General features: G+C 39.8%; 2 protein-coding genes across 3 annotated transcripts; both read right to left on the bottom strand.

The window, feature by feature from the left end:
- Window positions 1-3,650: 3,650 nt before the first annotated feature.
- On the bottom strand, window positions 3,651-19,009 carry NIPSNAP2 (nipsnap homolog 2). The gene is made up of 10 exons (XM_074923197.1): window positions 18,873-19,009; window positions 14,294-14,433; window positions 14,170-14,215; window positions 11,323-11,417; window positions 9,281-9,351; window positions 8,740-8,880; window positions 8,290-8,321; window positions 6,964-7,058; window positions 6,047-6,130; window positions 3,651-5,245 (listed from the first exon to the last, which is right to left on the bottom strand). The coding sequence occupies exons 1-10, from the start codon at window positions 18,956-18,958 to the stop codon at window positions 5,181-5,183; spliced, it is 855 nt and encodes a 284-aa protein (XP_074779298.1). The 5' UTR covers window positions 18,959-19,009; the 3' UTR covers window positions 3,651-5,180.
- A 160-nt stretch (window positions 19,010-19,169) lies between these two features.
- Window positions 19,170-24,697, bottom strand: MRPS17 (mitochondrial ribosomal protein S17). 2 transcript variants are annotated; one of them, XM_074923105.1, is made up of 3 exons: window positions 24,634-24,697; window positions 23,229-23,375; window positions 19,170-21,962 (listed from the first exon to the last, which is right to left on the bottom strand). In XM_074923105.1, the coding sequence occupies exons 2-3, from the start codon at window positions 23,349-23,351 to the stop codon at window positions 21,672-21,674; spliced, it is 414 nt and encodes a 137-aa protein (XP_074779206.1). In that variant the 5' UTR covers window positions 23,352-23,375; window positions 24,634-24,697; the 3' UTR covers window positions 19,170-21,671. The 2 variants fall into 2 exon arrangements, with proteins under 2 accessions (XP_074779206.1, XP_074779207.1); XM_074923106.1 differs by lacking the exon at window positions 24,634-24,697 and adding an exon at window positions 24,235-24,254.
- Window positions 24,698-24,914: the final 217 nt, after the last annotated feature.

The raw sequence follows: 24,914 nt of genomic DNA on the forward strand, positions 1-24,914 counted from the left end.
TAATGAATTGTAAGATTTTTTTAAACATCTTTTCCACGGTGGAAGAAGTCAGTTGATTATTCACTCACAAGTGAAGACCAAAGGTAGAAAATTATTAATGAAGTCAAAAACACCTTAAAGGATTGGTCCCTGGTCAATATTGCATATCTATTGTTTCAGAATCATTAAAGTTAATACCTCTACTTATTTTGGGTGGCAAAAGAAGGGGGCCACAAATGAGAAGTTTGTCTAAATAATAATAATATAGTCTAAAAGGTAAACAGCATGGGAAGTACTTTCCATCCCAAAGAATCTCAGGACTAGTTTAAACACTGAATAGATAGAAAACATTACTAAGTATCTCTGATTTTAATAAAATATGGTTACAGGAGAACCTAACCTAGCATGTCATTTGTTACTCAACATCACTGTTACTCAACCTGTAGTCTGAAAGACATGAGATGCATGCAAATCTGAGATATATGCAATATTCATCAGTGTCCACCCAAGCAGCAGATTTTTAAGGCGAGTGATATAGTGGTTCCCATACTTTATTAAAATAAACTCCAAAATGGCACTTTTGTAAAATGGTCACACTGTTTACTTAACTGTTTTATTTATTTAACAATCCACCCCCGTCAACCTATAACTAGATGGAAGCTAATTCATCAACCTTTAAAAAAAATAGTCTACTTATTAAGAAAATACTAAGAAACTCTAGCCTCCTCCTCTGCCTCAAGGGTTGATCAACCACCCTTAAACTGTATGTGCTAGAAATAAGTCTAACCTGTTCTAAGTAAGTACTTCTCTGAGCTTCAGCTAACAAATCCTAGTTTCTTAAGGACTTGTCTTTTGTGGCTCCAGCATCTGATCCAAGAGGGTCCTTATACACAACACACCTGATAAATGCTGCCTTTTTGTCAGCAAGCTCTTGGCAGCTCTTCTGTCTTTTTAACCAGCTTTGCTGACACATCATGGTATTTTTGTTTCCCTGACTTACAAAGAATCTCACATCTGATAATGTGAAAAGCTTTGCTGATGTTAAAATATATGTGACATCTTCCACTTCCTTCCATCCACATAATACCATCACAAGAGAAAGGTGGGTAGATATGACATTTGTTCTGGAAAAAAAAAATCTCTGCAGGCTTTTATCTTCTGGGTGCTTACAAACAGTCCGAGTACTTTTCTGGAAACTGAAGATTAGGGTGAGTGCACTAATTGTCTTTCATCTCACCACATATTTCCTAGATGGGAAGAGAAACAAGTGATGTGCCTACCTTCCAAAATGTCACACTGTCTCCGCAAGATAATCACCGCTTCTCACAACTTGCACTAGATTTCCTTAATTTAATAAGATTAAATCAAGGTGCAGTGAAAGAGCTCCTGTCCAATTGTTTAAGCATCACCAACAATTAAAAAAACCCACCAGTTCTGTCCATTCTGCAACATCATCAGAAAGGATACAGGGGAAAGAGGCGTTAACAAAGCCCCGGAGTGATGAACGGCAGCTCTCAGAGATGCCATCTAATGTTTTTGGCAAAAAACCTGAGGCAACAATTGCCTGAAGTTACAACAGAACTTACATACTAGAGATGTAGAAGGGTTAAAAGAAAACAAATCCAGAAACAAACTTCCGATGGCTTTTTAGAGAAAAGCAGACATATAAAACAGCTATACTGAATATCTGTATACAGAGTTAAAAAAATTTCACAAAAGCCAAGACAGACAATAGTTGGCAGGCTGCTCACCAGAAATCTTCTGGGAGCATTAAAGATGATCTCTTTTAAATTCTTCCTGAGAAAAATCTCAGCCAGCTCCAAGGCCAGCTCATGTACAATCATGCTTTTGTTCAGTCAAGACTGCATGAGTAGAACAAGTATAAACTCCTGCTCTCATTCAGCGTGTTCCCCTTCAATTCTACAGTTATGAAGCAGAAGTGTTTCTGTTTGCTGGTTTTCTATTAATTAAAAGGCCACTAAAAAAAAAAAAACAAAACCTAACATCCAGCTAATCAGCTATAGCTACAGGCCCGAATCCTACAATCACTGACATGTGTCACTTCAAGTATATGTAATTTCACTAATGCCACAGTCAGAAGGCAGTGGAGGAGGCTCTGTGCCACAGAGATGTTAACATTCACAGCAGTATCTTCTGTCAGTCTGTGTGCTATGGAAACAAGGCGTCGTGCCAATGATTTCACAACAGCTCTTTAGGTCTGACTGGTTTGAGAAAAAATACCACCCCCCTTCCCCTGCGCAAATATCAAGCCTGACCTCTAGTCCAGAAGGTACCAAAAGGGTTATTTAGCTCAGTGAGTGGCTAAGCTCTTCTGTCTGTAAAATACTGTGAAAAAATACGAGAGAAATAACACAGTGTGAGGGAAGTTTCAATGTTACAATCAAGCTGACGATTTACCTGAACATGTCTCATCACAGTAGAGCAAGGTCTGGAGAGCAGCACACATCAGGCAAGTAATATCTGGTCTTCAGGTGGGTCTCCTGACTTAGAGGATGGGGAGTCACACTGCTTCACAGAACGCTTTGTATTTTAATGGGACTATTTAGGGAGGTAGAATTGCTTTAAGTTATATATTCAATTTGCACAAGGGCACTTCTTTGCAGTTTTTTTCAGGAAGACTACAGGACAACTAAACTTGAGTTTTAACTTGTCTTCAATACAGTGGAACAAGAATTGGTAATTACCAGAGACCCTTCCAGACACTGTTCCCCACTTTCCAGCCATTGGAAAGTGACTTCAGTTCTGAACTCTACAAATTCTGCTCTAAGAAATGCTGAAGTATTGCTAGTCAAAGGAAGAAGGCAGACTTGGCCATGAAATTAAGAGGAAAAAAAAAAAAAAAATCACAACAGTTTTTGCAACAAGGGAAACCAACTTTAGAAAGGGCTCAGGCAAAGAGAAGCAAGAAAAAGATTGGCACTGCTTATTTACCTACTGTGTTATGTTCAGCGAGTTTACATAGTTATCTGTAACTAAAATAACAGGAACCAATCTCTCTCTGATGACAGCCAGAACATGAGTTTGAAGCTCAGAACGACAGGAGGCACATTCATAATACACAACTAGTGGGAATTCATCTTAGGTAGCATTTAAAGACCAAAAGAGATTTGTGCCCCATGATGTCACCCTGCAGAACATCCATTTATTCCTTAGATTTCTTCTTCATGAAAAACTTCATGGTCCTTAAACAACAAGAGCTCTGCCTGACTGAACTTAATTCCCGGTGATCCTAGCTCAAGGTAAGAAACACAGACTGCATCAGGACCCACAACATCCCATAACTCCAAAAATGTTTTTTCACCTTTTGTCTCTGAGATTACTGGCTATGAGGGATAAATTACAAGGACAATTAGGAACAAGAAATATGGGATGATACTGGGAGAATTAACAAGGACTGGAAGCTGATATTGTCATCCTTTTTTTTTTAACTTTTGCAGCTAAACAGCAGTCCCAAAAGTCTGTAAAAATGACAGCCCCAGATGATAGTACTGCTTGTGACTGATTTACAAGAAGGAACAGCTGAAATGATTTACTTGGTCTGCTGAGTAAGCCAGCCCGAGAACTTGAAGCTAATATATAGTACAGAATTTTCCTCAGTACATTCCCATAATCAGTTGACAACAGGGGGAAAATATGAAAACAGACAAGAATCAGATAAAACATCGACTTTGTTCAAGATGAAATTCAAGCAAAGGCAAGAGCGCAGTGTATTTCACATAGGAGGAAAAGAAGAAATCAGACCTGAAAAACTAAGTGCAATTTGTGGAGAAAAATCAAAAGGAAAAATATTTTGTATTTATCACAATAGATAGAACACTAGAACACTCAGCAAAATGGGATGTAATGGAGATATTGTAAATTCATTTTGGGGAAGGAGAGCAGAATACTGGGGAATGCTGTCTCTGACACAGAGAAGTGATATTGGTTAACTAAGCTGAAATAGTCTATGCAATTATTAAAATTTTCTGTAATAAACACTTCAAGATGAGAGAAAACGCAGATGGTGCAATACATATAAGGTGCCAGTAGAATGTGAAAATTAAAAGGATTTTACTGACTGGTATGTTCTTCCTGAAAACTCGTTGAAACGTACAAACTGGACATTCAGTAACTGATTTGTACATTCAGTATGTTACACTGATTCTTGTAGCCACTTTAAAGAGAGAATATTATTTTCACATACAGGATGTTCACATAATTGCAGACACCGAAAGTGTTGATACATTCTAGTCTAAGAGTGAAACCAAAATAGAACTGGACGTAACGGTACAGCGCTTTCTGCCAATCCTACTGACTCAACATGCACCAGTTTCACACATTGATTTGTAAGCACCTACTGTACAGTTAGTGAAACACCCAACCAAGCATATGTCTGAAGTCATGATTGCTTACTAAATTAAACCCCTTTTCCTCGACTTCCCAGTTGTTTATAGAGATAAATGTATTTAACTGAACCACATTCCCTGCAGAATGTTCAGACAACCAAGTCTTGTCAGTGTCTCTTCAAAAACTGTATGTCATACTTCACAAAATTAATTTCAGGTGTAGATATCTACACAAATGTGTGACTAGTTTCAGTGGGCTTCAGAGTCTTTGCAAAACCGAATGCCCTGTTCTCTGACTATAAGCTATCACCTGACAAACAGTATCATCCTCCATTAATGACTGCCTATTTGTAAATTAAGAGCTACTTACTGATTTCAGGCCTGCTAGAACAGCTACATGTATTTCAATGCAATCTGAGGGCTTCAGAACTTCTGATTTCAGAACTCCCGCATTTGTTTTTAAAATCTGCAGTCATTATAATGCTACACAAAGCCCACAGCAGCTGTAACACTCCATTCTGTTGCTGTTACTGAACACTGGGCACTGTCTGTGTAGCAGAAGATATTAAATACTGTAGGTCATACTTAACCTGAGGGGCTGTCTCACAGAGGAACTCACATGTCTTTGTACTCGTTTTCAATTAACCCACCTTTTATTTACAGCCCTGTATTTCTTTTTTCTCTGGTACAATCCTAAGAGCAAAAGGTCATTAGAATCTGAAGAAAAGAGGTTTCTTTTATAAGCTCAATACAGTACTTTTATATTTCAGACTATGATATACAATGTATACCATATATTAATTTAAGACAAATACTTGTCACTGTATCTATGTAGGCACAAGTAAATAAGTGATTTTACTGAAGCGGAGAAATCTTCAATGGTATCATGATTCTGGACTCCATTTCCTGAATAAGGGGCACTGAAAAAAATGAAGACAGGGTTTAATTTCACTAACAGAGATCATTAGCAGTTCTGCACAATCAATTTGAACAGATTATTATTGTCTTCAAATTACTCTCCCAGCTAGTGCATGCCAAGTCACCAGTAACTACCAACATTCCTGTAACTGAAGCACACTAGTTTTGAGAACAAGTGATTTTTTTAATATAATCTGTCTGCTCCTTTGAAGGCGAGTAATTTCTGTTCCTTTTCACGATAATGAAAGTTATCTTACATTTTTCTGGTATACCTCCTTTGAAATGTACCCTATGGAACCAAAATCTGATGTGCTTTGCATACTTTTGTGAGTTTTGTTATAAAAGCTATCTTTGATCTCAAAGATCTCCCAGCTTCTAGTTCCAAAGTCTAAACTCCCTTTTCAAAGGAATGCATTTAACAAGGCTCCTGTATTTCATTGAAATATTAGAGGCAAAAATTTCATATAAATTTCACTACTGGCTCGCTAAATTTTTGGTTACAAACGTAAGCATTTACTCAAATCTGTTCTTCTACAGGAGAGATGCTTGTATAAAACTTTACCATTAATAAAGCATCTTTTCAGCAATTAAGCAACTTTCCCAAGTTTGTACGATCAATTGCAAAATTCACTTTACAGCTTAGTGAAAAGTCCCTCCTTTCCCTTACAGTAGCAAAACTGACATGCAGACACACACACACCAGAGATGCAAAACTTCTTATCATTGTGAAATGTACTGAAGAACAAAAATGATGGCATGCACAAAAGTCTACCTCCAGCATTCCAATGAAGTTAATAGGTTACCTGTGTAATAGACTAGTTCATCCCAGCCAGGTTTATGCCATGCAGCATTCCTTATATCTTCTCTGGTTTGGAGATCTTTGTAAGCTGGTGAGGGAAAACAACAAGCACAAAGTTTAGAAGTAACTCCTTTTCCTTCTACACATGAAAAGCTCCCTTAAAAGTATTCTAGTGTGTAATTAGGAGGCTGAAAACACTGGGAAGGAAAAAAGACAGAAGTTCTCCGCAAAAAGGAAAAGCTCCCAAACCAACGCAAACAGAAGGAACTGGGGAAGAGAATGTCTTAGACACAGGTAAGACATATAATGCAACAGAGTGCAGTTCTATGTGAGTGGTGTCAGATTTCTAATGCTTGAATGTAATATTCTGAATTGTTGAGATACAAAGATAATGCTGTGTATTTTATAAAATATTAGACAATGAGTTTCTTCAAGCTAAAATAATCCTTACATGTGAAAAGCAGCTAAGTATTTGTGGAGACTAACACACAGAGAAAGCCAAAACACTGTGATGCAATAACATAAATAAATGCTTGACTTTCCTTTTGTAGCTGTGATATATGTGATGCTTGAAAGTAATCTGTAAAAACCTGTTAGCATGAATGGGGATGGAGAAAAGAGACAGCAGGATATGGCTTGTCATGTTTATGTTATTGAAAGCAAGTAAGTAGTCCCTAATAAGAAAGGGCCATGAGAAATTGTTGATGGAAACAGAACAAAACAGGAATGTTCACTGCTGCTTGTTTGAAGAATAAACTTACCTACACAAAAAATTAAGAAAATCAACACTGTTGATGGAAAACAAAACCACACTTTTTTAAGACATTCCTTTGCCTTTTGTAAAAACCTTGTCTCCTGGGCAAAGTCAACAGTCTGTTAGGGGCTGATTCAGTGAAAAAAGAGCAGAGAAGACAAATTTACCCCAAAGGTGATGAACCATATACAGCTGCCCAATTTGTGAGAAAAATCCTCCAACTGCTTCATTATTATCTTGTCGGAAACGAATTGCACGAGCCCTACAGAAGAGCAAAGCAGCCATTAAAACCAGCAGATCTGGGTAGGAAATAAGTGATAATTGAAAGGAAAACATAGCTAAAAGGAAGCTGAAATTTTAAACAGCATTTGCATAACACTTCAGCAATTAAGAAAAAAACCTGCAACACTGATTTTCAGCACTAAGTAATTAAAATATACCTATATATCTTGTTAGATTGAGTTAAAATTGGAGGCCTACAGTTTCACTAGACTGTGCATTAATCATTTCTCAATGTTAGATTCAGTATAGAGATAATTGCTGGAACAGTGTAAAGTGGCAAGCTATTTTTATAGCAGGGTCTCCTAAAACTTGAGTTTCAGTCTTATGGTCTCTGCCACACTCATTTACCACAGATTTTGTGGTAGTGGACCACAATTTTTTTATTCACACAGAATATCTGTGCAGCTGTCCTATGCAATGCTCCATGATTTGTTGTGTAAAGAAGGTCAATATTTCTCTTAACTATAAATCTGTTATGTCTTCTAAAACGGACTGGCTAGCACTACAGATATGCCTATTTTATAAAAATTCTAAATTCAATTTACTTTATTTAAATTACTGAAATTAAATTAATTATATCATGACAGTGACATGCCTAAACAACCAAGTCCTTGCCTTTGTCAAAATAATGGAAAACTCAACCATTACAACTTCAAGGAGAGTGAATGTAAATTGAAAGAAACTTACACAGGTTTTAAATAAGACAAAATCAGAAGCATATACTCAACAGAAGACTGTCTCAAATGCTTTTAACCTATATATTAAAAACACAGATGTGCTGCTCGATAGCTTTTCAAGAAGCAATTTGACTTTTAAACATTAAAAAAGCCCACATTTAGCCCATCTGAACTAAAAGTAAGTCAGCTTCTAGCGGCCTTGAGAAAGAGCAACATCATCTCGAGGAGTTAACTGTCACCCTTCACTAAGCAATGCTTTCTGCTGAAAAGAAATGGTTTCTGATATATTGCAGCAAAATAAAGGGTTATGTGAAGGAAAGCCAAACCAGAGCCCGCCATGTTTGCACACAGAAGTCCTCTTTCTTTCCTCAAAGCATAAATTAAGTGTCAAAGAACTACCTTACAACTAGTGTAAGTACAGAAGCAGGCCATTAACCGGCTGACTGAAATGCTTTGGTACCATTCTGCCACTTCCATGATTTTTACACATATATCTCTCAAATAGGAGAACGCAAGTGCTAAAGCAACACTTACCAGTAATTTCCCCACTCAATCATTGTTCCAGGCTATGAAAACAAAACAGACTGTTAAAACTGTAGTTTAATGAAAGTTAGAATACTTGGACAGTTTCCACAACATTTACATACGGAAAACACTCTGTATTAACAAAATAATTTCCTTCAAGTGATAAGCATACAATAATCATCTGTAATTACTGTTTGCTTACTGGATTGCTTCTTAGTCATTTGCCTGAAGTTTCCTTCAAATGAAAACACAGGGTTTTCAGCCCTGCAGGTACTAGTATTCTGTTGGAGCTTGCCTTTATTTTGGACCCCACACTTTGACAGCAACAATGACTCAGACATCAGCTTTGATAAGAACCAGATTTTTAAGATGAGGCCTGTTTTCCATCTACATTGTATAAACACGCTTTGAACATTTTATAACAGCACAGAGCTTAAAAAATAAAAAAATTAAACTTACTCTAAGTTGATAGGATCTCAGCTCATAAATATTGGGCCCCTCTCTGGGAACAGGTTCATTCCAGAAACTAAACTCCAACAGTAATTGGTTCTTGCGTGAGAGAAGCATGTTACCTCTTTCTTTGCGAAACTCTGTGAATTCCTAAAAAACAATGTGATTGCTGTCAAACTGTGTATTATGCTTCAACAACAAAAAGCAGTAAAACATACGGTGGCTTAGATTATTCTTTTTTAATGCTATCTTGGGATTTTGGGACATTGACATCCTTTAAACTGTAAAAGCATCCAAACTCCCCTGGCATATTTGAAAATTTCAAGTGGCATGTTTACACAGCACTAAGTCTAAGTGTTTCACAAAGTATTCAGGTATTGAACCCTGTTTTTTCTGAGAATAAACCCTTTTCCAAAGAGGTTTCTAAGTTTATACAGGAAGTGATGAGATATTGAAGTAAAAGCAGGTATCCAAATGTGCAGGTTTTTGGTCTATTCTTTGTTTTCTTCTGAGTAAAATAAGCAATTCTAACAAAATCAGTTCATTTTACCTTATTTTGACGGAGTTTACTCATGACCTCATTGAGAGCTGGATAGCCTCCCTCATATCTCCACAGATGAACTGAAACAGAAAAAAGGAAGCTTTTTTAGGAATGTCACAGCCCAGTGCTAAATCTTATGGAATATCACAGTATAAAATGCCCTTCATATTACAGAATTAGACAAAAATAGAAATCAGATAATAGGTTTAAAATAGATTTTCATTAAAGAAAGCACTACACATTTGAACATTTTAAAAATAATGCAATCATCTGCTTTCTGAAAAGCATTCTCAGACAATTTTGCAATCTACCCTGAAGATAACAGGGACATTTCTGAAAGGACTTTTTGTTGCCATGCTAGTAAGAGATGATAACTTTACATGACTGTAGTTGAAATTGAGATTCAATTTCAGAGGAAGACTTAATTCCAAAAATATGTTTTATACCAATTTCATCTAAGAACAATAGAGGTGTAGACTTTTTAGTTCAGTAAATTATTCAAGCACAAAGAGGAACACAATTTCTGTAGGATATGAAAAATGATGCGAATGTTATTTTTGATGTAGACATTACATTAAAAAAACAAAAGTAACAACTGTAGCATGTTCAGATATCATTTGCTAGGATTTTCCCCATAAAAACAATTTCAGAGCAGGTATCTCCATTTCATTTTTTTCAAAGCACTCTCTCTTTAATAAATCATAATAAATCCCTTCAATAAATCATAACAAGATTTACTTACAGGTACTTAATATAGCAAGGCAACAATATTTCACCTCAGAGTCACAAAAGCTACTTTCTCTCCTCTAAAGCAGTTCTGTGCTTTTTCCAGGACAGCGAACTGGAGAGTAATGTAAAGCACTTCACTATGATAGCAGATTCATCCAGTGCGCCTGCTTCTGCTGTCTTATCCCCAGGGCAAATCTGATATATCCACCTAATATTAACACAGCCTGGGCACAAGTACTAAAAAGTCAAAACCCCCCATAATCTGCTTTATTGCACTGACAGAACTGTTGCAAAAACATTTTCAAGGCAGGTTATGGATGCAGTTACAGATACAGTCTGTTAATACTTCACAAAAGCAACGAATGAGACTTGGCTAAGATGTGGTCACTTCAATTGTCTTCATGCCCCAATTTCCCTTCAACTTTCAGAATTGTTTCTCAGACATTGTTTGGTTTATCTAATGTTATTTCTTCACATTTGTTCAGTGCCAATATTGCAATATGCTGTGAATGCAGGAAAACCTGTGTTTGCATTTTTCAGTAACAAAGCAATGACACCGATACTAGCACAGCTGTAAGGATGGAGCTGCGTAACAAACTACGTAACAAATAGCAGTACACCACTCTGTATTCGTGGCTTCCCATTCCTTCAATTTCCCAGGGCCTAGGAAATGTTCCAGGTTTTCTCTCTACACTGCACTCTTTGTAGTTACCTCTGTAGCAGCTCTTCAGTAATTTCTAATTCCAATATATTTTCAGTCTGCATAGTTAGGTAGTATCCTTACATGAACGTGAACAGAAATATTTTTACTTTCCTCCAGTAAAGGCCTAGCTTACTGTTGAGTTTACAATGCATCATTTTTTCAGATGGTGTGAATGATTTGCATGTCATTATCATACAGCAATTACAGTATGAAAGTCTGAATAAAGCTTTTATACTGGCCAATGCAAGATAAATTCTGTCTTTGTAAGCCTTTGCCTTTACCCTAAATATTCAGGAACATGATCTGTGCCCGCAAAGTATTACAGGACCACATTTTACAAGCGTTTCCCAAAACTGTTAATCAACCACCTGGAAAACATGAAACTGTATTAACAATACAACAGATTTTAGGAATGAATGCTTTACTGTCAAACTCAACAAGACAAAGAGCAAGCACTGTAAATGTTAATATGGCTACTGATAATTTTATGCACACACACCCTCACTGTATACATTTGCTAAAGGTTTACTGTCAACAGAGATGATTTAAAGAGAAGAAACCTGCCAAGCACACGTTTCACTTGTATGGTTTTACATTCTGTTGTACTTCTATCTCCTACCAGCCTGATCTTGCTCTCCGTACCACGTGTTCCAAGTCCCCACCAGTGCACATGGGTAGTGTTTTTCTTCATGAATCTTTGGCAGCACCTCTTGACTTGAAAACAAGGAATACAGACACTATTTTGCATTTCCTTCAGGGAGGCTACAGTTGATATGTATAACAAATCACCACACGTTTATCATTATGGTATGAAAATTCACAAGCTCTACTTTTCAGAAGAGAAAGCTGAAATACAAAAATCTCCTACACAGGGGAAAGATAGCTACAACACTGAAAAATTAAGATAAGTGTTACCATTTCTTAGACTGTATGACAAATACACAGCATGGTAGAATTCTGATGCAATACATTATGTCTATCACCCAGAAGGTTACCCAACACATTAGGAAAATAAGCATCAATCAGGATGCCTCACAGAAAATGAAGCCTAACTACATGAGTGATTTGCTTTAGGAAAAGCTTTTCTTTATCAAGGGCGGTATAATACACAAAAAATAGGAAAGGACAGTCTTCTGTACCAATTACAATGCTATTAATTCAGTTGAGCTGAATGAATAAAACCAAGTAGTTTCATAGTATGTGGCAATACTGCTTTCTACAATTTCAGAAAGTGGTCTTAGTTTGAGGCAACTTACCCAATAAAGCATACAGTTAAACTGCCTTACAAATACCTCCACCACAAAGTTTCTGTTGACTATTTCCAGTATTTCTAACATTTTTTCAGACTTTGAAGTGGCCTAAATTAGGATTAGGAAATTAATTTTTACCGATTGCTGACTCAGTTAAGACAGCGTTCATTGCACTGTACTTTGATGAATAAGTTAATTAGTCTGGTTGAACTTTGCATTTTAATATTTTTCCCTGAATAACTACCCCTCGTACTCAGTCTGGCCCACGGGCAGTGAGTCTCTGCACAACATGAAACCATAGGAAGTAGGCTGGTCTTGGGCTGAGAGTCATTAGATCTGAGTTTTCCTCTTGATTCTGCCACTGACTTTCTAGACAGCCTTGAGCAAATCTCATTACCAATTTGCACCTCAAGACTTCTCACTACATAGTGTAAATAATATGACAGACTGACTCTCCAAAGATGTTTCACCATCAGTTCATTTTTGCAAAGCATGAGATCCTAGACAAGCAGCTTTAAACACGAATATTAAATTATTACAATAACCCTAAAACATATTTTGTTGCAAATTATAGAAAAACCACCCACAGAATACCTTATGAACAACACCTTTTCCTTTTTTAAAAGTAACTGTTCCTAATTCTTCAGAAGAATTAGAACTTCTTAAACACAGTGATTCATGAAGTACTCTCATAATTATGTCTTAGTTATCTTATTAACACATGATGACTAATCATTATTCTGATTTGATACTGAGTAAGAAATTAACCTGTTCATCTTTAATTTAGGGAGAGGAAGGAAGGAAGTTCAGAGAGGATTAGTTTTTTTAATTGCTCCATTCTTAGGTTTTCTCCTTTCCTGAAATACTTCAATTTGCTTTGGTGTGGAAAGAATAAATCTACCTACACATACTTCATCAGATTGCTGTCAGCAGTTTCTTTCTTTGCTATTGTCTCTTTCCTTGAAAAGCCTCTGCTTTCCCTCCACATTTAGGTAGCTCATGAGGTAACACAGAGAAGTGGTTCCCTATTCTGTATAATTGGACATGTTTATATTAAGCTTTCAAACAGCAAGCTGGCTAAATGCTAATTGTCCTTCTCTGCGTATTATTTTTTTAAACAAAAAAAAAAATCTAAAAATACCTTATGATTGAATGTTATTCTAGTGGATTTCTATGTTTGTATAGCAGGGAAAACTGTTTTGGGTTATCTAGCCCCATTTCAAAGGTGAACACATGAAGGCATAGAGATGTTAGCTGATCTATTCATGGCTGTACAGCCAACCAATAACAGAGTTGAGGCCATTAACTGGGAGTTGTGAACTCCTTTCCCCACCCTGCAGTCCAGCTGGTATTCTCACTCATTCTTTATGCTAAGCATGTTTTATTTAACTGACAAGATGATCACTGTCAGTGAGAAAGCACTGCTGTTTTGAAACGTGTGAGGCTCACTACGTTTCCAAATTTAAGCATCCTGTTCTTGAAAAGGCAGTTGTGCTGGCTTCAGAGGAGTGTTTATGTAGGCAGAATAGGCCTAATTTTTCTACAATTTTGTTCTTAAAGTAGTAATTTTTTGCTAATTCATACATGTTATAAAGTTGTAACTTTTTGGAATACCTGTAACAGTACTGCTCCCTTTGGAGGATTCACCCCAATGCAAAGATTCTAGTCAAGGATTTGCATAGCTCTTTAACGGTAGATTACTTTTGTAGAAGGATATAGACGAGCTGAGAGAAAATCAACCCCTGGGTTTTTAAAATCTCTTCAGAGTTATGCTTCAATTTAATACTGGCATGTAGTTTCACTTACCAGTGCTCTCTCCCTTTCTTGTATGCAGACAATCACCACTACATGGCAGCTGGAGTGGGACACGCTAGCATACCAGATCTACCCACACAGACCAGCAATTGTAAGACAACTAGGGGAAGGGGGAGAGCTGTTCCAACAAACATCTCCCATGTTTTCACAAAATGCATCATCCTACATTGCAGCATGCATCCTACAATGACACCTCCATGATGGAAGGCAGGGGGTGAATTAAGCAAAGTATCTTTTGCCATCTCTCTCCGAGAACAGCATGATCTATATAACAACATACCCTGAAAGCAAAAGCAGAATTTTTCCACCTCCCCTCTAAATAATCATATTTGCCAATTTTCAGAACAGCTTTGGATCAAATCAACATGTCTAAAATGTGAAAACATAATAGGCACACTTACCAAAGCTTGTTGTAGGCCTCTAGACATTCTGGTTTTACATTGTGAACTGAAACAACAGCATTATGTGAGAAATGCAGGAACAGAATAAAGAAATGGTAATGTTAAATATAAAAATATCACTCACTCTGTAGTTTATACAGACTGCTGGTCTCTCTTTTGGCTAGAAGGTTGGAGTGAGCATCTTTCCTTGGATCGACTTTGCGAACAAACAGCGATTTTAACCAACTGTCTTCACGAGGTCTGCTAGCTGAAGATACCAGCCCCCTACATATTAACAAGCACATTATACTGTCACTGAGCATGTCTTGAAAACGCCCACAACGCAGGGAAGATAGGCACAATCAAGTTTAATGCAAACAGTATCATAACACACAGTTACATACATGTCTGTTACTAAACCTTTACACTGAGCCACTTCCTAGAAAGGTAAAGTTCTTTCCCCACTGAGATTTACCCCCTCACAAACCGTTTTACTAGATACAGAACTGAGCAGTTAACCATACATTATCCACTTTTATTCTTTGTGCATGTGGCAGGGAACAGGTGGATGGCTGCTTTTGCTGCCTATTTATCTTCTTTTTAATCAAGCTCAAGGAGGCTAGGTCTGTCCCGATGTACACAGACAAGAGTGAAAAAGAGCAAAAAGACTGTGCGTAAGGAAAACTTTGTACAGTGTAAACAGGAAAGTAACTCCCATATGTTCCTATGTTGTTTAAGTATAGCTCTAAAAAAGGAAAAGTTAAATAGCGCATCTTTCAAGAGAAAAAAATAGAATGCAAGTCTGACTTGGGAAAAGTTACGAGTGATAGGAAACAAGCAGCAATATTTCAATTCCAAATTCTGGCAACTGTATCATGTAGGGCTACAGGTCCACATTCTTTGATCAACATTCACAATTTCCCTTTCTTTGAAACAGAACAAGTTCACCATCTCATCTATATGCAGTTTCTGCAAGTACACTTCCAAAATAACACCACTTCCCTTCACACCACAGAGTACACAAAAGATTACAATTGATAACTGTGCTTTTCAAAAATTATGTTAAGGGAATTATTCTTCTCTTTTCCAGCTGACAGAAGACCCTCAATCACCATGAATTGTGCAGAACGACAAGAAAGCTGATGTATTTAACTGATTCTCTACAATGTATGATAGGGGACCACCCCAAGCTCAAATGTTTTTTCTTCTTTCTCTTAAGAAGCAATTCCTTCAGTTTGCTTCTTTTTGATATGGGGTTTCTGATGAAATACTATTTATCTGACATACTAAAAACACAGCACTACAGTTGGAAATTTAAACCTTATCCTTCCCAGAAGTCAACTTTTTACCCTTAATTACCAACTAGGAGATCCAGAAGATAGCTATCAATCTTCAGCTATAAAACTGTCTTCCAGATCTCAAAAGTTTGTGACAGTCATTCAAGGTAAAAAAAAAAGAAAATATCAACTTCCTTTGGGAAAAATCTCTTAATGAACACAGCTGTCTGTATTACACAAAAGTAGTTCATGCCTGCAGTGTTTTTCAACAATCAACCTTTTAGTGCCAATGTCTGAAAATAACAGAATGCACTGGTTCACCCTGTCGAAGCAGGATGGAGGAAAAAAAAAAAGTATTTCACAGCAGAGAAACAGTAACAAACAGAAGAGCAACTGCAGCTAAAATGACCTTCAAAGTTAAGAAGTAATTGGTAAATACCTTATTGGTGTATTTATTGAAAATGACGCCTTCTTTGGCCCTAGGCAAACACAGAAACATGTTACTGTGCTGAAAGCTAAGCAGCTATTCCTAAGAACAAGCATCTAAAAGGGCATTCCACGATAAGGCTGTTGCTAGAGTAGAGGGTACACAGCTGTCTGGAGTAGACAGATCTCTGATCTCAGCTGGGGGAGGCCTGGTACAGGTGACTGCAGTTGTGTTGTCACACCTACATGAGGCCACCGAAACTCAAGCTGTCCCAGATGATATGGGGTAAACCCCACCTAATAAATCCAAGTTGTTTTGCTGTTTTAAAAAAGCTCCCTTAAAGTTAGCACTAATGCTCACTAGATAGCAAATGGGGCTCTAGGAGACAGAACTCAACCCCAGTACTGCAGTGCTCATTTTTTCAATACAGATCTGTAAGCTATTGCCATTTCTTCCCCTTCATTAAACAGAATTAGCAAACTAACATTTACAACACTCTTCTAAGAGGATTATTGTTTGTAGCAAATTTTGAAGATGAAAGAGACAAATAATCATTGTTTTTTTTGTGAACCAGCTTTATCAGAGCAAGAGCAAACTGGAGTTATGGGGATACCACTGCCAAGCAAATTCCTTTGCTATCAGGAGACTCTCGTGACTTGAATGTTAGACTGCACCTAAAACTGGAGGTATATTTAACTTTCAATACAATGAAATGAGTAATACTTTACATTTATGTAAAATCTTTTACCCAACGATTGTAAAGCTCCTCACGAACAATGACTAACAAATCATGACTATCCATCTAAATATGCACTTTATTTATACTAAGGAATGGTAACAGCTGAAGTTTATTAAAACAGATAGTCAGCACACCCAACCTGAGATGCTAGGTTCCTATCTTCAAGCCATATCCTTAGAGAAGCCTTACACTACTGGTGTCCTCGTAGATACCCACCAATCAAGAAGCCCTGAAGTGAGTGCTGGTTCACTTGTGTGGGCAATATGTACCCAAGATCAGCTCTGGAGGAGCAGGGACTAAATTCATGTCTTTGGACTTCCAGTTGTGAGCATCAACCATGAATTAGTTCAAAACTAATCCATCATCCAAAAGATCTACTTTTAAGTAGCTTAACATTATGCTCCACAATATTATAACACCTGCTCCAAGTAAACCAGATGTTAGATCCAGATTGTTCCAAACCCCAAATACCACTAATGAAAATGTGAATATACACACAGAATGAATGTAGATATGCTATATGGAATTACCATCACACACTTCACAATTTTTTATTTTCTGGGAACAATATTTATTAAAGAGAGTCTTCATGCAATCTTTTAGGACATTGGTTGACTTTGCTAGCAAGTTCTTATCCTACAAGCATTACCTATGGGCTTAGCTTTCTTGCTACAAAGATTGGGCTGTGAACACAAAAGAACACTAAATAGCTTGCTTAGATAAGAATGATGGTGAAAACACTTCTATCCCACTTAGCTTCTGCTTTAGTACAAAATATAAACTGGGTGGGAGATACCAGGTCAAGTATTTAGACTTTGTGGAAACCCATGTCTGCCTGGAAGAGAAAGAAAAACAACTTGTCAAAAAAAACCTGAGAAAAACTTGTCAAAAAAACCCCCCCACCTTTGTCAAAAAAAAAAAAAAGAAAAAAAACTTGTCAAAAAAAACCCTGACAGTTTTTGATCTGTGGTCTAAACATATGTCAAAGTTTATTTGAAATGAAAAAAACCACCAAAACATGCACATAAAATCTCACAACATATCCTCTACACAACTCTACCCGTTCCTGTTTTAAACAGCAGCTTGCAGTGATGCCTTTAGTCTTCACAGGGGCCACTGCCTGTTCTGAGGCTTGAGACAGCAGCTTTCCCCATTTCAGAGAAAGTAAGGAAAAACTGTGTGTAGACCCATCCCAGCTTGGCTGCTTCTGTGTCTCTAACACCCAGGGAGCGTGTGTGTCTGCTTCCTACGCCCATGACACACGTGTCCACACCTGTGCCCCAAGAGCTGTGTGTGTGCACCCCTGCCCCCCAGGAGGTGTGTGTGTGTCTGACCTTTCACACATCAGACATGTGAGCATGCAAATGTCTGCACCCCAAAACCTGACGGATGTGCTTGTCCATGTGCCCGGTCACCTGGGGGTTGCAGGCACATCCACACACGTCCCAGCTGCTGTGTGCAGTGTGAATACAGGTGCCCTGACACCCCAGGGGTGCACAGACGTGCTGGGGCCCATGGTAGCTCTGCATCGTGAAGGCAGGCAGATGCTGGGGTGCTCAGCCATGCACCCTGACACGGGGGGGAAACACGGCTGTTGGGCAGGGGTGCAGCCAGACGCTGAGAGCGTGGGGTGGGCTGCACGGCCCGACAGCGAGGGGGGTGCCGTGTGTACAGCCACGCACCCCAACACCAGAGGCCACGAGATGCGGGGCGGCCACGCACCCTGTTGCTTGGTGGAGTCGGGATGCGGAGCAGCTGCACACCCTGATCTTGGAGGGGTATCTGGGTGCTGAGCATCCATATACCTCAACAGCAGGAACACCCGTGTGCGGGGTGAGCGCGCAGCCCGAAACCCGGCGATGCGTGGCCGTGGGGTGCCTGTGCACCCTGCCGTGTCCGTGCGGCCTAGGCCGGGGGGGCAGGCGGCAGCGGGCACCGGGCCCTCGGCGGGGCAGGGGTACGGCGCGGCGGGGCAGCGGCGCGGCCGCCATCCCCACGGAGGGGCGGACTTGGGGGAGGGAAGGCAAGGGGCTGGCCTCGGGGCCCATGACCTTGAAGGACACCCGGAGCGAGTCGCGCTCCCCGCCCCACGGGAGGGCCGCGGGCCCGGCCCGTCAGCTGCCCCAGCGAGCGGGGCGCCATTTCCAGCCAGGAAAGGGGTGGGGAGGGGGAAATGTACGCGGCGGGGCGAAGGGAGGCACGGGGTGGGTGGGGGCGTCGGCTTCGTCTCCAGCCTCGCTCGGCGGCCCTCTCCCGCCCGCCTCACCCCCTCAGGGCTCACCTGAGGGCCAGGCCGCCGCCGGGCGGGAGGCGCGGCACGGCGCTGGCTCCCGCCAGGCTCCGCCGCAGCAGCACTCGCGCCGCCATCTTGCTCGGGCCGCCTGGGCCGGGGGGGGACGGGGCGGGGGTCCCCCGGCCACGCCCCCCGCGACGGCGAAGCCTCAGGTGCGCATGCGCGGACGGCCCGGCCCGGGACCCCCCCCCCCCCATCCCCGGCTGCTCAGCCCTGGGGGGGACCCGGCCCCGCTTTGGGGTCTCGCCTGCGAAACGCTAAGAAAGAGTGGAAGCATGTGTTGAATCATGGGCAAAAACTTCTTATAATAAGTTTTTCACGCACGCATAGTTGAAATGTTTTGGGTTTTTTGGTTTTTTTTCCCCACTGTCCCACTGTTCCGGCTACAGTAAGTCTTTAATTTGGCTAAAATGGTGCTGTGTGTTAGCATCAAATCCTTAAAAAGCTTTAAATTAATACCAAACTTATAATTAGGCTGATAGTTACAGGACAGTTCTAAAAGCAAGCAGCCAATAAACATAGAAAACAAGTTAATGAGCAAATCTTGTCTTTCTACATCACACATATGAAGTTTGTATTATTTCACTATGCAGTTCCCATTGCCATTTTATGATTTTTATATCAGCACTCTCTACGAGTAAATCTAGCCTCTGATTTACTCTTACATGCATTGCGCTTTAACATCAGTACTTTGTGGTGCCTCTTTGAAAAACACTTTAACAAACACTTTAATCTACAATTGTCATCTTTTTTAAAACAAGTTATACTTCACACTACATATTTTTAATCACATTTTGATCTGACAGCATGTTGAGTTCTTGAACAACCCTCCAGGAGCCTACCTGTAAAATGAAAAAACCTGACAAGCCTCTGTGATGGATCAACCCTAGAAAAAAGAAGACATTTTCACAGCTACTCAAGAAAAATCACAGGAGATACAGGGAAAGATTTACTTCCCCTGTTAGATGTAGATGCAACACATTACCCAAACAGGAAACTCTTTCTATATCCTATAAACGTTTTATGTCTAGTTATTAGAACACTCATATCCCAAGTACTGAGGGTCAAGTTCCTTCACCGCCTGCCCAGATACAAGGCAGGATACAATACATTCCTACAGCCCTGGGTCTGATTTCTCTTAATCTCTGCTAGGGATGAAGTTTCACATTTTACATTCACTTGAGCAGGAGTCAGATCTCAGGTTTCCTTCTGCTTTGAGGAGGTCCTTAATCAGCCAGCTACAGTTACTAAGTAATTTACATAAACCTAAACCACTTCAACAAACATATCAACAAGAATAACCTACTGCCATATATTTAAGACACTTCCTCAAAGTCAGAGACCATGGTCACATTATTGATTTACACAGAGACATCTGAATCAAAGTAACTTGACATCTCAGCTTATTGATCTGACACACGGGACAGTGCTTGAGGCCTAGCATTCAGAGCAGTATTTTTCAGTTTGAAGCACGTTTTCCATTCTTCCTGGACCAAATAATTTGCTGAGTTCAACTGGACTTTGTTAGGAGTTTGCAGGCAGCTGAAACTGATTTTGTGCAGGTGAAGGAAGTTAAAGGGCACATGATTTACACCACTCTGACAATGGAGGGGAATACAACTGATAGCTTACTCGTGTAAACTGGCTCCGTTTCTTGAAGTAAGGTATCTTAGGTCAGAGGACCTCTGTTCAGATACACCTCTTTTAGCTTCTGATCTTAAACAAAGACCAATGACATAAGTAGACACTTCAAAAAGGAGTTCTCATCACTTTAATATACCACTCTCTCCTCCATATAGGAACAGGGAATACTATCTCCACAAATGCTGGGTTTTGAGGCAGATGCCCCTTCAGATCTGAGTGAAGAGTCAGCAACAGAAGGCTGCTCTAACAGCTGCACACTGAGTTTGCTTGATGTTCTGAAGACAGGACACAAGTTCTCCAGAGCTGCAGCAGGATAAAGCAATCTTTAATCATTAACTGCTATGGCCCTCTAGTTTCATATTAAAGTAGCAGCAAATCAGTACCTGTATCTTTCCCAAAACATGTTGGTTTTAGCTTTTCTGATGAGTCTAAATCTAATAACCATCTTTACTTCTACCTTTTTGGCTTTGTATTCTCATCAGTTTCTATTTCCTGCTGGCAGATCAGAGATCCATCTCTCCTAGAATTAAAACCTCCTTTGGCCAGGTTACAAAGGAACCATGTTAAGCTACCCAAAATTTTTATTCTCACCTTACTGCCACTATAAAGGCAAGTGGCTCTGTTTTTGTTAGAGATTCTGAAAGTCAGAAGGTATTGCAATGTGGTATGACTGAGACTGTAAGAAGAAATAAGGACACATGCAGGTAGCTGGTTTTAAAACTCTACACTTCCTTTCAAAAAGTTTAATAGCATTATCTTAAGTAATCCTACAAACCACAAAAGACTGTCTGCAATACAGAACAATCAAATAATATAAAGATGCTCCCACCAAACTTAAAGATTACATAAAGTTATATTCTTGTCTTTCTCAATACAGAAATCATTCTAACAGCTGGCTTTTGAAACTATCAAGGCTTGGGGTAAAACTACATGCAACAAGATGAGTGTTAACACTAAACTCACATTTTCTCTAATTTAAAGATTGGAGGTGCCTATTAATCTGTAACATCTGTTCTTATAAGCAACTATATTTACTATTTATTTTGACTACAGATTTCACTGAAACATTTAACATACAACAGCAGGGCCAAACATCCCTGACAGAGACAAGCTGAAAAGCCCTCTGATGAAATATCTTCCCCACTATTTGTCTGTTGAACAAACTTTAAGTTCCTGAAGTTTTTCACTTAGATAGGTAGTATCTGCCTCAGTCAGATTTTCCGAATCTGGCAGATTTTCAAGGAATCTGGTTCCTGCACAGGGCTTTCCTGTTATTGGATCTATGACATTTCCAACCTTGAAAACAATTTCAGCCAGTTCATGTTTCACATGTTTGCTCCTTCGCTCAGGCAAAGCTTTCAGAAGAACAATGTCTCCAACAACACACTGCTGCAATGGATCATGGGCAAAATAGGTTTTTCGTTTGTTAAAGAACTGTAGAAGGAAAAAAGGAAACCTTGGCATTAGATTTCAAAATTAAGCAATTGGCAAATATATAGTTAATATAAACCAAACTGAAATTCACTAAGCAAAAGTTAAGTCTTATATTTTTTTCCAAATGAGATTTGGTTTGGATCATGAAGAGAAATGCAAGTGTGCACTCTACTGTTTTTCCAAAGAAAGCACAGCACTACACTTCCCTGACAGTCTCTGGTCAGGATGTTGTTGTCAACTGAGCCTGCAGAAAAGGAGGTGAGGAAGAAAAAGCCAAGTACAAAAAGTTGTTCATAGTGAACATGTGGATACAGGTAAAAATAAACTCTTCACTTAACATAGGTCACCTTTCCTAGCATCACCACTTTCCACTGGCAGAAAGCTGCAGTCAGTGCCACCTTCAAGAGAGCTGCCTTGGCTCTTCCAAGCTGAATGACTTTCCTGTCCAGTCCACAGTTTGAGAACTGATATTAATTCTTATTCATCCTAATATGTCTAAAGTTCATCAGCCCTGAAATCAGTGGGGTTTTTAGTTTGTCATTGGAGAGTTTTCTTGCTCAATTCATTTTCTTTCATATAAAAATGCAATATTTATTCTTATTGGAACAACAGAATTCAGAATCTTTCTTTTAAGAAAGAAGTCAACCAGTTCTTCTACTGCATAAAGTATTGGACTGGGATCCACAAGACCCATTATCTAATCCTGACTCTATCCTTAACCTTCTGGTCACCAAAGGCAAGTTATTCCACCTACATTGTACCATGGTTCCCCTATCTAAAAATGGAGAAAATACTAATTTTATCCTCCCTGTTTGAAATGTATTGACAAAAAGTGATAAACACAAAGCTCGTATAACACAACACAGAATCAAATACTAAGTATGCTTACAGTTATTTGTACTGAAAAACTACTACAAAATTGATTGTCAAGTTTCCAAACCAAAGCATACTCCAAATCAATACGAAAAATTAAATCTAAGGGTGAAACAGCAAGAAGTTACCTTCTCAACTGAGACCAAATGAAGTGCATTAACAAAGCACTTCAAAGAAATATATTTAGCAGATAATTTATAATGAAGTGTCCTCACAACATACTGCTTTGCATCCTTTGAAGTCATCCCCACAGCCAAATCATTCTGCAAGTTCCTTAAGGAGTTTGCATTGTAAAGAGGTATCAAAAATTCTATCATAATAATATTATAATAAAACATTCCTCCACAAAGTACAAAAATCACCATGCAGGACAAGATGTTAACCAGCTTTTACCTTTAGTAAGTAAGGATCTAGCACAAGCCTTGTCACTCTCACTTTGGCAGTTTTCTGCATTTTGGTTCCTATTACTTTCCCTACTATCCATTTTGCATGGACAGCTCCACGTGGTACAGACATTGTTTATTTATGGTCATCCAGTGCCTGGCAACAAGCAAGCAGACATGTTATTTTAACAAAAAAACCATAACCAGTTTCTGATCAATACCAAAATATGATTTCCATTTCAGACTAACAGATTAGGTCCTTTTGTTGGAAAAGCAGGGCAGATAGTAGCAGTTCAAGACTCCATATATTGCACTACCTCAGCCTTGTTTTACAATATAAGAAGGGATATGAACATGGGCCCATTACCAGGGAAATCTAATTCAGGATGGCAGTGAGGATGAGACCTTCGGCCACAAAGTCCACAAAATTCCTTCGAATCATACCAGCTGTCACATATACAATACAGAAATGTGTAGCTGTGGAAGTTAATATGAATTTAACTCAATACTCCAGCAGCTGATTCTGCTGGAGACCTGTTAATCAGGTCTGTATATGACCAGAGCTAGTCCAGAGAGCAGCCTGTAACTTTTATTCAGAAAGTCACTCTGTGTATCTCATTATTAGCTGAACTGATGAAATCTAAGTAGGGCAATAAGCTTCTCAAAGCATAAATGGCATATCAAAGAGTTGTCTGACCTACAGTAAGCATAACCACTTCTGAGTTAGTTTTTTCCTCTAAGTAATTATACTCCCTTATTTAATTAGGGAAAGCTTTCCACAGATAGTTAAGCATTAGAGGACTTGAACCAATATTAAAACTAATGAAGACTAATAACATTTTCTTCTCCCACCCAGCTATATATTGTTAAGCACAACTGACACTTGTTGAATTCTCCACCTATCCATTTTGTAAGATTGAATGACAGCTGCTTTAATGTTGCAACACCTCAAAAGAAAAATCTAGGGATACAGAAGCACATCCATAGGGTGAAATGCTTCAAGCAGCAATGCTTACTTAGGGTTGCTTTTATCATCCCTGACTCAGCTGTATGACGCGCAGGGCTGTAGGAGAGTCAGTCAGTGTGAGGCCCTCCTGTAAAACAGGGCTCACCACCACCAGCTACACAGTGACCAGGCCGGGGAGAGGCAAACGTGTACAAAATAAGCACAAGGGAGCTACCAGGAAGGCAGGAGGCGGACAGCTAAGCCGGGTGTCTCTCACAGCGAAGAGGAAGCTCGCAGAGATCAGGAGCCTTCCGCCCACCTCAGGCGGGTCTCCACAGCCCTCCCCGCCCGGCCCAGCCTCAGCAACCACCCCACCAGCAGGGCCGAAGGGGAAGGCCCAGCCTCGCAAGCACCAGGCCTCAGCCACGAGCTCCCCGGCCCCACCGCGGACGCCCCCAGCCCCGCTCACCGGCAACGCCGCCGCCGCCGCGCCTCAGGGGCCTTAAAGGAGCGGAGCCGGAAGGGGCGGGGCCGAGGCCGGAAGAGCCGCGCGGCAGCGGGGCGGGGCCAGCGGCGGGGGAGGGAGGAGCCTGGGGGGATTTAAAGGCGCAGGCACCCGCCTCCCACCTCTAGGAACGGTTGAGGGAGGGTGGTGGCGGGGCGAGGTCTGAGGCTGCTTCAGCGTGCAGGAGCGAGACCAAATCCTGTGGGAATGCGGCTTTTTTACTTGCTTAGGCGACAGGGGGCCCT

The sequence above is a fragment of the Athene noctua genome, chromosome 19 (assembly GCF_965140245.1).
Source record: "Athene noctua chromosome 19, bAthNoc1.hap1.1, whole genome shotgun sequence".
NCBI lineage: Eukaryota > Metazoa > Chordata > Aves > Strigiformes > Strigidae > Athene > Athene noctua.